At 44.7% G+C, this 15193-nt stretch overlaps 1 protein-coding gene across 1 annotated transcript in view; it reads left to right on the top strand.

Annotated features, from left to right (window-relative positions):
• The first annotated feature begins 4358 nt into the window (after positions 1–4358).
• Positions 4359–15193, top strand: part of LOC308573249 (NAD(P) transhydrogenase, mitochondrial-like) — an 81343-nt gene continuing 70508 nt past the window's right edge. The window contains exons 1-2 of the mRNA XM_081170010.1: positions 4359–4485; positions 7490–7680. Of these exons, the coding sequence (XP_081026136.1) occupies positions 7542–7680 (139 nt within the window). The 5' untranslated portion in view covers positions 4359–4485; positions 7490–7541. The remainder of the gene's footprint in view (positions 4486–7489; positions 7681–15193) is intronic.

The raw sequence follows: 15193 nt of genomic DNA, 5'->3' as shown, positions 1-15193 counted from the left end.
AGGATGCAAGTTGCCAGGTTGAAACCTGTTGAGGACACTCTAGGCAGGCTGGCGGTACAGCGTGTTACTACTTACGCAATTAAATCCCACGATGCAAGGAAAGCCAAGCAATAATTGCATTGCTGAACATCCCAAACAAAATAACCACAACTTCAAGAAGAGCAACGCAAATGTTCTTTGTACTTTAGCCTTTTGTTCACTGATGTTTTGAATGTACCTGGAAAGGTTTCACAATATTAAGATACATTTTGATCGCTATACAGTGGTACCTCGGGTTAAGTACTTAATTCGTTCCGGAGGTCCGTACTTAACCTGAAACTGTTCTTAACCTGAAGCACCACTTTAGCTAATGGGGCCTCCTGCTGCTGCCACGCTGCCGGAGCACAATTTCTGTTCTCATCCTGAAGCAAAGTTCTTAACCTGAAGCACTATTTCTGGGTTAGCGGAGTCTGTAACCTGAAGCGTATGTAACCTGAAGCGTATGTAACCCGAGGTACCACTGTATTTTATTATAGTCTCTTATGTAAATATAATGACTGCTTCCCACATCAAATGGGGGGCACTTTTGCGTGGTCGCGTGCAGCCCCCTGGATTCCATGCGGCTCCTGGTAGTATGGGCTGGCTCCGCCCTCCCCAGGCTGGATACCTATCGCCCAATCCCGCCTGGGGAGGCGTTGCCAGGGAATCGGCCAGGTAATGGGAGGGACCGGAAGGAGCGTCTCCCCCCCCCCATTGTTCTACCCGGACACTGAGGTCCAGCACCGAGGGCCTTCTGGCAGTTCCCTCACTGCGAGAAGCCAAGTTACAGGGAACCAGGCAGAGGGCCTTCTCGGTAGTGGCGCCTTCCCTGTGGAACACCCTCCCACCAGATGTCAAAGAGAACAACAACTACCAGGCTTTTAGAAGACATCTGAAGGCAGCCCTGTTTCGGGAAGCTTTTAATGTTTGATGTATTATAGTAGTTTAATATTCTTTTGGAAGCCGCCCAGAGTGGCTGGGGAAGCACAGCCAGATGGGCGGGGTATAAATAATAAATTCTTATTCTTATTCTTATTATTATTATTATAGGAGGGACCGGACCGTCCTGCCCACACAACAGAAGGTGAATCTTACCTGTGAAGCGTCAGTTGGCTCTAGAGCTTTTCCCACCCTCCCCTCCCTCAATTAAGCCTTCTTTTGCAGATTAACCTCTTCTCCACAGGTACGCGGGCGCTGCTACGTTATGGTCGCTGTTGAAGGGCCGGAAATGAATTTTCCTGCATTGGCAGGTTTGCCTTTCCCGTAGCAAAACATCACAACTTTGGCGGTTTCAGGCCTTGGGCAGAATCCTTTAGTCTATCTTCCCTAAATGGGGGGGGGGCGTGAAGCGGTGGCCCACGCCCCCCTTGCGACGGTGATCTCAGGGTTCCCCATTAAAGGGGTCTTGAGGAGAGGCATTGGCCATATGCCGAGAGGTCATTGCTCTCCCCTGCGGCGGCGGTGAAACGGGGGGGGGGGCTCTCTGCTTGAACATATGTTCTCCAGAGCCAGCCCAATCCCCACACATTCTGGATAACCCTGATGTTCCCCAGATCCCCGGCTGGGGACTGGGAAGGATAACTGCCCAGTGCCTGAGCCAAGGTTTACCTAGATCCGAAACTTAATAAAATTGTGGCCAATTTTAATCCCATAGCACGTTGTCTTGAGTCATTATTCCACTCAGGAGTCGCCTGGGGTTGTGGGGACTCTGCCTGTCCACGCAAATGTATGAATCCATTGTGAAGCAATTTTTAGTTCTCCACATTTCTGCATCAGTTTACTTTGGAAAAAAATTATCATGAAAAGTCACCAGCGGTCAAACACTACCCTAGAACCACTTCTGCCAGAGGAGAGTCCCCGTGCTTGTAATGTGCATTTAGTAAAGGGATTATGGATCTTATGTATTTATGAAGACATAACCGCGAGTGGCGCTAGGGACCGTGGGTGGCGCTGTGGGTTAAACCACAGTGACTAGGACTTGCTGATCGAAAGGTCGGCAGTTCGAATCCCCGCGACAGGGTGAGCTCCTGTTGCTCGGTCCCTGCTCCTGCCCACCTAGCAGTTCGAAAGCACCCCTAAGTGCAAGTACTGGTAGATAAATAGGGACCGCTTACCAGCGGGAAGGTAAACGGCGTTCCGTGTGCTGCGCTAGCTCGCCAGAGCAGCTTCGTCACGCTGGCCACGTGACCCGGAAGTGTCCTCGGACAGCGCCAGCTCCCAGCCTCTTGAGCGAGATGAGCACACAACCCTAGAGTCGGACACGACTGGCCCGTACGGGCAGGGGTACCTTTACCTTTACCTTTAACCGCATAAAAGGTTTATGTCCATAACAGGGTTTTAGCTAACATTTTTGCATCCAAATTTATCTACTGCTTGTTTGCTTCAGCTACTATGAAATAAAGAAGGCTAAACTGAAAAACCTTGCAATAAAGAGAATTATACAGCCATCGCCATCTACCTCCTTCAGGCTGCTTGTATTAATATTTCTGTGGCCAATTGTTATAGGAAATACTTGATCTGAGCATTAATCACCATAAGGAAAAGTCTAGTCTTGCTAAGTGTGTTACAGATGTTCTTTTAATACACAAACAATGTTGGTTTCATCCACTTATTATTTTAGAATAAAGTTAATCATCTTGTAAAATTCCATCCTCGAAGCACATAAAAATAAAACTATATTTCTACCATGAGTTTGTACAGCGTTATATTCGGGATGCGGTTGTAGTAAATGGATTATTCATTTGTCCTTGGCAAAGCCTGCAAGCAAGCCCTTTGGCAGAATGTTAGAAGACGTAATAAAAAAATCTGGTGTTTGTCTTTTACCCACAAAGGTCAGCCTTTCAATTTCCTTTGGTGGCCAGAGTTCATCCTCCTCCTTCTCAAAACACCAGGATAGGGGTTTGTTTGCTCTAAGGGATCAAGAGATGCAGGAGATTTTAAGCGAGAACTGGAGTTGTGGTGAGACCAGTACATAGGACATACTATTTTTTTATTGCATTGTAAACCACTTTGATATTTTTATGACACTGCAATGAAAAATAATAATAATTTTATAAGAATATAAATAAAATAGAGACACAGCACAAGGCACCACCCTGTGTTCTTGAGTGAGACCATTGGCCCATCTACCACAACAATATTGGCACTGGCTGGCAGCAGCTCTCCAGGGTTTCATGGAATCATAAAATCATAGAATTGTACAGCTGGAAGGGACCGCGAGTGCCTGGAGGCGGTTGGAGGATGGCTGGCGGCTAACAAATTGAGGTTGAATCCAGACAAGACAGAAGTACTGTTTTGGGGGACAGGGGGCAGGCGGGTGTGGGGGACTCCCTGGTCCTGAATGAGGAAACTGTGCCCCTGAAGGATCAAGTGCGCAGCCTGGGAGTCATTTTGGACTCACAGCTGTCCATGGAGGCGCAGGTGAATTCCGTGTCCAGGGCGGTTGTCTACCAGCTCCATCTGGTACGCAGGCTGAGACCCTACCTGCCCCACAGACTGTCTCACCAGAGTGGTGCATGCTCTGGTTATCTCCCGCTTGGACTACTGCAATGCTCTCTTTGAAGGTGACCCAGCAACTGCAATTAATCCAGAATGTGGCAGCTAGACTGGTGACTGGGAGTAGCCCAGTCTGGGAGTAGGACAACATAACACCGGTCCTGAGAGATCTGCATTGCCTCCCAGTACGTTTCCGAGCACAATTCAAAGTGTTGGTGCTGACCTTGAAAGCCCTAAACAGCCTTGGCCCAGTATACCTGAAGAAGCGTCTCCACCCCCATCGTTCAGCCTGGACACTGAGATCCATGTCCAAGGGCCTTCTGGCAGTTCCCTCATTGCAAGATGTAAGGTTACAGGCAACCAGACAGAGGGCCTTCTCGGTAGGTGCGCCCACCCTGTGGAACGCCCTCCCTTCAGATGTGAAGGAATTAAGCAGCTATCTTCTCTTTAAAAGACATCTGAAGGCAGCCCTGTTCAGGGAAGTTTTTAATATTTAACGCTGTATTGTTTATAACACTTGATTGGAAGCCGCCCAGAGTGGCTGGGGAAACTCAGCCAGATGGGCGGGGTATAAATAATAAATTATTATTATTATATCTAGTCCAACCCCCTGCAAAGCAGGAATCAGAAGATGCCAGGGATTGAACCTGGGACCTTCTGCACTGACGGCATGTGCTCTGCCCACTTTGCCCAGATTGAACTTCCCGGTCGTGACAAGGAGACTTTGAAATACAAGTTCTGTGGGCAGCCTTCCAGCATGCTCCTGGTGTGTGTTGCTCTGAGAGTCTCCATGCCGTCAGTGCCAAGTGGAATGTGCCCTTGGGGTCACATGGCGCCTATTTATAGACCACACAGATGCCCTCCCTTCCTCAGCAAGCAAGGTCACTAAACAGTCAGTCCCCCGGGGCTGCCCTTTTGTGTGCCATGGGGGACAAGCACAGAGCGAGATCCTAAGGACACCCATAATTTCAGGTTAGTCTCTTGCTAGCTTTTCTTCAGCCTGTGTGCCACGCACCTTAGCTGTCCCTCTAACAGTCCCGAAACCCCTTGGCTTAAGTGTACAGAGGAATTTTCTCCCTTGGCTCATTCCCACTGCCCTTGCGATCAGGAGGCTGGCAGGCCACAGCGGAGGGGGGAGATGAAGGCCAAAGTCATCTCTCATTCAAAGTTCGCAGCACAACATCCCTTCCCCACTTTGGAGGAAAGCGAAAGCAGCTTTCAACTAAATCTCTTACCTAGGGGAAACTGAAGAGGAGAAAATCTTCTTGCCTTTACAGGTGAAACCAGGGCTTAATTTGACCTGGGGACCTGATTGTAATGCCAGGAAAAGGCTCACCTCTGAAATATGCAGGTATTTGCAATGAAGCGCCTTGCAGAAAGGCAATCTCCCAGCCCCAGGAGGTGTGTGTGTGGTGCGTTCAGCATCTTGGAAATTTCATCTTTCTTTCTTATGGAAAAAACAAGTTCCTACCCCTTATTGTTGTGAACATTAATGGGCAATGCTCTTGAAGTTTCAAAACCCAGCTAAATGGGATTTCTAGTGAGAGGTGAGCCTAGTTTTTTGGTGTTCCTCATAATTAACAGAAACAATCTGAGCCTGCAATCTTATACTCCTTACCTGGGCATAAGTCCCATTGAATTCCCTAGGGTTACGTGTATGGTAGTAATTTAATAGGAATTAGGAAATTTATTTGCAGCAATTTTAGAATTCAACCTTTCCCGATGCAGAATTTCAGGCACCTTGGCCACATTATTCTATACTTCTCAGGTGCTTAAAAGGTCCATGTCCACATTCCCTCTCTGTATATAAGGTGTGGACAATTGTATGATTATCACATACAACTTGCTTGTAAGCCACCTGGATATTTTGTTTTATGACTTGTCAAACTAGGCGATACATAATATTTGTATCTGTGCCTATACCTGCCTTTTAAAAAAAACCAGAAATTGGCAAGTTGCCTGTGTGAGTGAGATATAGTTTGGGACCCTGTCTCCACTATGGTCCTGATCTGGGTATCACTTTCCTCCCTCCCCTCGTGGAGTGGCAATTACCAGAGTGGTTTAACAATCAATCCCCTCTTCACAGGGAGGGACACAGGTGGCGCAGTGGTCTAAACCACTGAGCCTGCTGGGCTTGCTGATCGAAGGTTGGCAGTTTGAATCCCCACAATGGAGTGAGTTCCTGTTGTTCTGTCCCAGCTCCTGCCAACCTAGCAGTTTGAAAGCACACCAGTGCAAGTAGATAAATAGGTACCACTGCAGTGAGAAGGTAAAGGGCGTTTCAATGCACTCTGGTTTCCTTCACGGTGTTCCTTTGCACCAGAAGCTGTTTTAACCCCATAGTCCCTTTTGACTGAACTTACCTTTACCTTTACCTTCAAAGGGAACTCTGCAAATTATAGCTCTTTGAGGGGTGTGTGGGGGGGTGTCTCCTAACAACTTTCAGCACCCTTAACAAGCTACAGGTCCCATAATTCTTTAGGGCAAGCCATGACTGTTTAAAGTGGCTTATCAGCACTTTAAATGCATGCTGTGGATGTGGCTTTTGTCAGTTAGTCTGATGTCATTCCTCCTGTTCTGAAAACTGTGCTTCCCCACATTCCCCTTCTATTACATTACTAGATGAGTTTCATTCTGGTCCTTTGACTCCTGAGCACAATTCCTGGCTTTTGTCTCCTTCCGAAGCTTCCTATGAGTCAGCTGTGACACAAACATGAGTTTAAAAACCCTTTGCACAATGTTCAGGGTCTCGCAGAAAACACCATGAGAAAATGTTTCTGGTGTGCTTCCGCCCCCCCTCCCCCCAAAAAGCTCTCAGAGATTGCTAAATTCTGTACTCAAAGCCAACCCAACCCCTAATCTCCAGACATTTAGCCAGAAGAGCATTTTGCCACACAACCTGAATGGGCCTTGTGGAACACACAATAATTAAGTTCATACATCTCGTGTCTAAATCAATTTGGATCTAAGATTAAGGACAGGAGCAAGGGAGCTTCAGAATGGGCATTTCAACAATTTATTTTCATTTTGACCTGAAGCAAAACAAACTCCTCTAAAATTTATGTAAGGCTAGCATGATCTTTAGTTTGTCAGATCTGGCTCCTTGCCCAGCTCAACTGTTCTTCAGCAAAGTTTGCTGACCTCTTTGAATCACACGTTTCTGTTGTAAAGGCCTACACCTGGCGTGTGTCTTCCCCCCTGACAGATCCTGAGAAATAAAATGGAGGTTCTTCACAGCAGCTGAAAATGGCCTCTGTAGAAATGTCATTGTCCAGAGGATGAACATGTGTCTCTGTGTGTAATCTGTTTCTGTGACATCGGTGCAGTTTAAGTTTCTATTAAAAATAATTTCTCTTCGCGGGAACTCATGGGTTCATTTCACTCATGTATCTGCTTCAGAATTAAGACATTTGTCCAAAGCACAGGCAAAGAGTGGAAAGAATAAACCACAAAACTCTTGTTTGGTATGATCAGATAATTCCTTTTGTATAATAGGGTTTTATTCTGTAAGAGTTTCCACATTTTGCTAGCCTAAAGAAAATCCAATAACTTTGCTGACCTTTAAAATTTAAATCATGGCCGGTTTAACTGTAATCCATGTGCCCAATTTGTTTGTAATTAGGAATATCTCTCAATTCAGGCTGCATCTATGGCCTGGAAGTGTCTATGAAACTTGCTAGCTTGTAGTTTTGCATTAATTGCCCTTTTCAGGCAAATTGCTGTAGGAAACTCCTGGGTATCTTTTCCCAGCCTAGTAGACAGCTGAGGTAAGTTGATTACATGTCAGGTTCCTGGGCTTGCCAACATGTCTGTAGCCTCTGCTTTTAGAATCAAAAAATCTGGTTTAGCAGCTGATAATTTCACAGATACACATATTTCCAGAATGACTTTCAAGCATTTGCGACTTTGCGGTTCTGCCTCACTGAGGGATAGCATGAACTAAGTGCAAGGTAATTAAAAACTTGTATACCTGCAGGGCAACTGGACCAACATCAAGTGCAGAGTGCTTTGTCTCTGGAACTGCCAAGATGGCAGGCTTGGTGCGATGTGCTAGCAACTCTTCATTGCCCTTCCTGCTGACATTAAACACAAGGACGTTCCAGCCATCAACTGGACAACGCTCTTTCAAAACTTTCCCTACTTTATGGAGTGACCAGTCGGCAAAAGGTACAGTGTGTCCTTGAGTGGCCAAAAACACTTTTCTCATACTGATAATATGAAAACGAAAGCCTCTTTTTCTTCTTCCTCATCCTCCTTCGATGGCATCTGTAATGAAAAATATTGCCATATTTCCAAAACTGATAACATCACACAGGCCATTGACAGGGACCATGAAAAGCACTGGAAAATTCTTCACTTGAGGGCCTAATATAACATTTGATATTCAGCAGTGGGTTTTAGCCCAGTCACTGAGGTCCACTTCTGAGGGTTTTCTGGTGGTTCCCTCACTGCGAGAAGTAAACTTACAGGGAACCCGGCAGAGGGCCTTCTTGGCAGTGGCACCTGCCCTGTAGAACGCCCTCCCACCAGATGTCAAGGAGATAAAGAATTACACAACTTTTAGAAAACATCTGAAGGCAGCCCTGTTCAGGAAAAGTTTTTATTGCCTGACATTTTATTATTTTTCATATTTTGCTGGAAGCCGCCCAGAGTGGTTGGGGAACAAGGAAGGCACAAAAGTTGACATTGGTGGATAGGTAAACGGTGTTTCCGTGCGCTCTGGCTTCCGTCACACAGCGGTTCCTATTTATCTACTTGCACTGGCGTGCTTTCGAACTGCTAGGTTGGCAGGAGCTGGGACAGAGCAACAGGAGCTCACCCCATCATGGAGATTCGAACCGCTGACCTTCTGATCAGCAGACTCAAGAGGCTCAGTGGTTTAGACCACAGTGCCACCCATGTCCCATACCCATGACCTGCTTCTGTCATGGTGTTCCATTGCACCAGAAGCGGTTTAGTCATGCTGGCCACATGACCCAGAAATCTGTCTGTGGACAAATGCCAGCTTTCTCAGCCTGAAGCGAGATGAGTGCTGCAACACCATAGTTGCCTTTGACTGGACTTAGCTATCCAGGGGTCCTAATGCCCCATTAGCCCTATGGGGATAGCCTCCACTGTCCCCTACAATCTTTAAGCCTGGTTGTCTCTTCTTTCCTCAAGGAGTTTGAAACTGACACAGATGAAGCAACCTCAGTCCATTTGCCCAGCTAGGGTTTAATCTTCCACCCTCCAGCTTCAGCTTCCCCCCTCCATGTTCTTCATGTCTCCCTCAGGGAGGGGAACATGGCCTCTACAAAATGCCAACCACAAGCAATATTTCCTAGGCAAATAGGGCAAGCCTGTACTACCTTGTGAAAGGACTGCCTTTAACCCGGAGGAGATGTCTGGAAAATTCAGAAGGGGATGATGTAATGGACCCTTTGAGGACTGGATAAAGTATGAGTTGCTAACCTTTGGGGGCTCATTTGGAAATCTGAAAACTTTTGTAGCACCAACACAAAATGGCCGTCATGGGGCCATGGCTTGTTATTAAATGGCTGCTGTTTGCTAGTTACAAAGAACAAGCAACTTTCTCAAGAAACAAGGTGGAACTGGGGCCTAAAGCCCAGAACACAAAGCCACTGTGTTGTACCTCACAAACAAAACATGCATTAAATAATTGGTCTTCGGCAGGCAGGTCAGGACTGACTGCTGTGTTGAGGCCTGATCTGTGGTGGGTTACAACACCAGCACTACTACTCCACAAAAAATATGGTTTAAAAAGCAAGAAATGGATCCTCAAATGCATGTTGAAGGCAGGTCCTGGGTCTTAAAAGTTCAGAAAGAGCTGCATTACGTGCTGTGTTATTAGAGAGGCAACTGGCATTTCCCCCCTATTATTTATTGGGGAATGTAGGCTAGAACGTACATCTCAGTCATCAGGGTTTCAATAACATTACTCCGTGATTCAGCCCAACTTTGTTCAAAGACACATGACATTTAACAGTTCTCCAGTGTAATCTGAGTTGGGTTTCTTTGCAACATAATCATCAGGTTAGTTTCTGAACTCCACATTCTTCAAATAGCTTCCTAAGTTGTGTTATTGGTCGTGGTTACTTGCTTGGTAGTCATAATTAAAAAAAGAAAACAGATGAAAACAGTTCTGCAATGGCAGATAAGGCATTTGGTTTCTGACAGGGAGGATATTGATTAACGGCTAAGAATGGAACTCTCATCTTTTAGAAATGGGGGGGGGGAGTCTTCGTGGAGTTCAATGGTCAATAGTGATTAATAGATTATGACAGTTGCACTATTTATAAGGCTAACCTGCTTTTTGAGTGCCGATATTAAATTTAAGCGCTTTTTTTATTACCAGTATGTATCCCTCATTCTGTATCCTGGGAGGACTCTCCAGATGTTGCTGGACTCCATCCCAACAGTCCCAAGCAGCATGGTCAGGAATAATGGGAGTTGTAGTCCAACAATGTGTGCATTAGGGATGTCGGGGAATTCTGATGAAAACAGAAATGGGAGCAGAAATTGCCAATGCTCACTTATTTGCCCAATGTCTAGAATGGAAATCAATCCAGCGAATACAATTTGTATTCCGTGTTGTTGCTTTCAGTCCGCAAACAATATGTAATTGATTATGCTTCCCTGCAGTTTGCATTGTGTTTCATTTGCATTGTTAATGGCATAGAATAACACAGTGGCGTTGTAATTTCACCACAGCGCAGAGCAAAATGAATAATGTAGTTTTTGGCAGAATCCCATCTGTAGCAGAACAGAGACAGTGTTGCACATGATGTGTGCAATGTGGAATGGAAACGAATGCATTCTTACCTCTCTAATCTAGATAAGTCCATAGTACTGAACAGCAAAATTTTCCCACAATATTTCTGAATCCAGAGAGCTCAACCATGTTTTCTTTTTTTATAATAGAGTCACTGAAGCACTGTTGGCTGTGTTGGCAGTGAACCCCTGCTCCTTCTGGGAGCTTCTAAACAATGTTAGGACATTGTTGACTGGATATTAAAGACTTGCTATCTGTAAAATAGGTGTTATGTGTCCAAAATCTGCCCATTATCTGTAGCCCTTTACATTGAATGAGCTTTTGTACCATATTCTCAGCAACACGGTATAATCGGTATCAATGGAATATATACAGTGGAACCTCGGTTTTTGAACATAATCCGTTCCGAAGTCCGTTTGACTTCAGAAATGTTCGAAAAGTGAAAATAAAAGGGCAGTTGGCTGTTTGACTTCTGAAAATCATTCAAAAACAGAAGCATTCACTTCCGGGTTGTCGGCGTTTGGGTTCCGAATTGTTCGGCTTCCAAAGTGTTCGACAACCGAGGTTCCACTGTATATTTAAAGTTACTTAGCATAGTTTTATAAATAAATAACAGATATGTTACAAAAGACTTGGGGTATAATCACTATTTTTCTAGAAAAAGAGGTGCCGGAACTCACCATGACCACCTCTCTTGTTCTCTTATAATGACAACAGCAGCTACCAGAGAGGTGCCGGAACTGAGTTCCAGCAAGTTCCAGATGAAACCCCCCCCCCCTGCTTTTAGCATTATAAAACTGAATCGGCAAGGAAAGAAGCCAGCAGTCAGCCGCCTCTGGACATTGTACAGGTTATCAGCCCTGGATCTTGTTCAGATGGTATGATGTGCAATGAAACATACAAGAGAGTCATTGCCAAGGTTTACATCAAAGGAAGAATTCATAAGGTTTACTGAAAAGCCCTGCTCTGAGTGTTCTGCTGCCAACTGATCCACCAACCTCATGTGAATGGTGTTTTTTCTCTATAGAAGGAAGATGAACCTGAGGGGGCCTCTCATCTGTTCAGTGTGGGGCAGGATGTGTAGAAAAGTAGGCATATTTGTTTCTTACGGAGAAAGCTGTATATTCTCTAGGATTTTTTTATTTTTTAAAAAAAGCTTAAACGTCCAAGAAGAGCTGAATTGTGCAACCAGTGTAAAATTAGGCAAATTTGCATGATTTCTCTTTTGAGTGTGCATTATTTGCTATGCAATTTTCCCCAGTTTGCATCACTTATTCCAGTTTTCAGGGCATTGAAATCTCTTCTTCCAGTCATTGTTCATCTGCTCCTATTCTGACTTCTGAGATTTCAGCAGACCTTGCTTACATACTTTCCGGTGTATATTTTGCAAGCTTTAGAGCTAAGTACTTGCTCATCTTTAAAAAACTAATGTCTCTGTTAAATGTTGGAAGGTATGTCGGTTTGATAAAAGGGTCTCTGCAACATGAAAATTTTGCAACATCCTGGCCTTCCAGAACAATTAGATCAATAGCATTGATAAGTAAAGGTAAAGGGACCCCTGACCATTAGGTCCAGTCGTGACCGACTCTGGGGTTGCAGTGCTCATCTCGCTTTATTGGCTGAGGGAGCCGGCGTACAGCTTCCGGGTCATGTGGCCAGCATGACTAAGCCGCTTCTGGCGAACCAGAGCAGCACACGGAAACGCCGTTTACCTTCCCGCTGGAGCGGTACCTATTTATCTACTTGCACTTTGACATGCTTTTGAACTGCTAGGTTGGCAGGAACAGGGACCGAGCAATGGGAGCTCACCCCGTGATGGGGATTCGAACCGCCAACCTTCCGATCAGCAAGTCCTAGGCTCTATGGTTTAACCCACAGCGCCACCCGCGTCCCAGCCAATAGCATTGATAGTAACGCCAATATTATTTTGGATCCTGTCACTTTGCATTTCCTCTCCTGTGTACAGTTCAGAACATGTTTAAGAGAAGTACCATCCACTAACGGCTTGAAGAATGGCTTTCCTTTTCCTGAGGTTATCCTTAGCCAAAAATCTCATGACATTTTGCACTTATTGCATACAGAGAGGTCCAGGTCTTTGGCCAGTTGTTGCAGCTCAGCCTCACAGTCCATTCCTCCCTCATGCCAGGGATGGAAAGATCTGTCATTTTCAGTTTTCCCCATCTTAAATTCAGTTCTCCACATTTTGCAGTGATTTGCAAAACATATTTTTTTAAAAAAACACACCTTAATGTAAACATTTTTGCAAGCAATTTCCCCTAATACAGTGGTACCTCAGGTTACATACGCTTCAGGTTACATAGCTTCAAAAATAATGCTTCAGGTTAAGAACTTTGCTTCAGGATGAGAACAGAAATCGGGCTCTGGTGGCGTGGCAGCAGCAGGAGGCGCCATTAGCTAAAGTGGTACCTCAGGTTAAGAACAGTTTCAGGTTAAGAACGGACCTCCAGAACGAATTAAGTACTTAACCCGAGGTACCACTGTAGAATGTATTTGTCAAACTCTTTTCACCAATACCTTCATTTTTATGCACACTTTCCCCTAAAATATGCATTTTTGTAAATATGCTTACCTGAAGAAATGCATCACTAAATTCGCAGAAGTGTGACTTTTGAAGAATAGATATGTTTGGGTTTGCATATTGCAGCGGAAAGTTTTTAAATGCATACTAGATCGAAATTCTCCCTTGCAACGTTGTTTGCTGTGGTTTTTGCTTATGACTTTTTTTAAAAAAAATAATCATTATTATTATCCTACACTTGGCCAGAAATCCGGAGTTGCTCGTCTGCCAATTCAGGTAGCTCGTATAATATTGCAAGGAGCCTTTCTTTAAGGTCCAGTGATTGTTCTTCACCTGTAGCCCTCCTGCAGAGATTAATGCTTTTTTATAGTCACTCTTCTCTGTTTCTTATTAGCATCCAGTTTACATATCTTGTGTCAAGCGCTGGAAGCCATTACCTTCAAGGTCGGACCCAAGGGCGTGCCTGCAGATTTTTCAAATTATATTTGCGTCTCAAAAGAAATCAGTTTGCTTCTAGGGAAAGTGAAACAAAATAATGTTATCAAGGTAGTGTTTTAAGGATTCCTTTCTTCATTGTAGGGGGTCTCCCAGGTCCGATTTAGGACTGCACTCCATTTGCTTGTGTGTGGGACGTGGGTGGCGCTGTGGGTTAAACCACAGAGCCTAGGACTTGCCGATCAGAAGGTCAACGGTTCGAATCCCCGTGACGGGGTGAGCACCCGTTGCTCAGTCCCTGCTCCTGCCAACCTAGCAGTTCGAAAGCACGTCAAAGTGCAAGTAGATAAATAGGTACCCCTCCGGCGGGAAGGTAAACGGCGTTTCCATGCTCTGCTCTGGTTCACCAGAAGCGGCTTAGTCATGCTGGCCACATGACCCGGAAGCTGTATGCCGGCTTCCTCGGCCAATAAAGCGAGATGAGCGCCGCAACCCCAGAGTCGGTCATGACTGGACCTAATGGTCAGGGGTGCCTTTACCTTTACCATTTACTTGTTTTTTACACCAGAGGGCCTGTGTGCTGGAGGTGTCAGACTTAGACCCAGGTTCAAAGTCCTGCTTGGCCACAAAGCTTATTAAGCATAACCTCATTCACGTGGGGTTGTGGTAATGAAATAATGAAGGGGTCTGTCAGGAGCCAGCCAGCAATAAAACACACTGAGTAAGAGAAGTTAGCTCTTTATTAGAAGAAACAAAGTCTACTCACGAGTGCCAGGCCTAAGAAGTCTAGGGGAGAGGGGAGCTGGTTGCAGCAGAAGTGGGAGACATTCCTGCTGAGTGCCTTCTATACCATGAAGCTCGTGCCAGAAATTAAGAAAAAATATTTCTGTGAAGTTAGTTGATTATTTCCGATTGTAATGCTTCTATTTTGGTTTTTTATTGTATACAGGATCCCAGGATTCTTTGGGTGAAGCCATGTGCTTCAATTTATTATTATTATTATTATTATTATTATTATTATTATTATTATTAATAATATATTTATCTATATATTTATATACTTTAACCAAAGCCTTTCCTTTGGCTTTCAGCTCCATTCTGCAATTTACTTGCTACAATCGGGTAAAGATAACCATAAGGAAACAATGGCATACGAAATGTTCTTTAGTTTATGCTTACAAGAACAGTAGTTTAGCTTTATTTTAGCACGTTCCAGAACATGATTTCCCAATGAGATAAAGTAAGCAAAGCAAAAGTCAATTTAAAACAAGAGTTTAATGGCTAAGAAGAGGGTTTGGAAATGTGCAGTGATGGCTTTGTAGTGGAGAAATATTGGACAACACTATGTATACACTAACGGATTTCAGACTTGCGGGAAATGTTGCCCCAAATGTCAGACTGACATCGTAATTATACAGAGAAGGGAGAAAGTTGTAAGAATATAAACAGGTTGGTAAGGGGAGGTGATAGAGCAGAGGTCGATATGCCAAAGCTCTGAGAGTTGATTTATGTTTTTATTAGGGCTTAATGCGCACCGTGCATTTAAAGCATATTGCTTCCCCCAAATATTCCTGAGAACTGTAGTTTATACCTTACAGAGTTGCCAACATCATCATCAGTGCTATTTTTCTAGAAAAAGTGGTGCTGGAACTCACCATGAAGGCCTCCCTTGTTCTCTTAGAAAGGCAATGTTCACTTAGAAAGACCTTTAAAGTCCTAAACGGCCTCAGTCCAGTATTTCTGAAGGAGCTTCTCCAGGTTACAGGGAACCAGGCGCCCACATCTGTGACGCCCTCCCCATCAGATGTCAAGGAAATATACAACTATCTGACTTTTCGAAGCCATCTGAAGGCAGCCCTGTTTCGGGAAGTTTTTAATGTTTGATGCATTACTGTATTTTAATATTTTGTTGGAAGCCACCCAGAGTGGCTGGG

The sequence above is a fragment of the Podarcis bocagei genome (genome assembly GCF_964188305.1).
Source record: "Podarcis bocagei genome assembly, chromosome: 14".
NCBI classification, from domain to species: Eukaryota; Metazoa; Chordata; class Lepidosauria; order Squamata; family Lacertidae; genus Podarcis; species Podarcis bocagei.
Note: the sequence above shows the minus strand (reverse complement) of the source record. Positions and strands in the feature narration are given on the sequence as shown.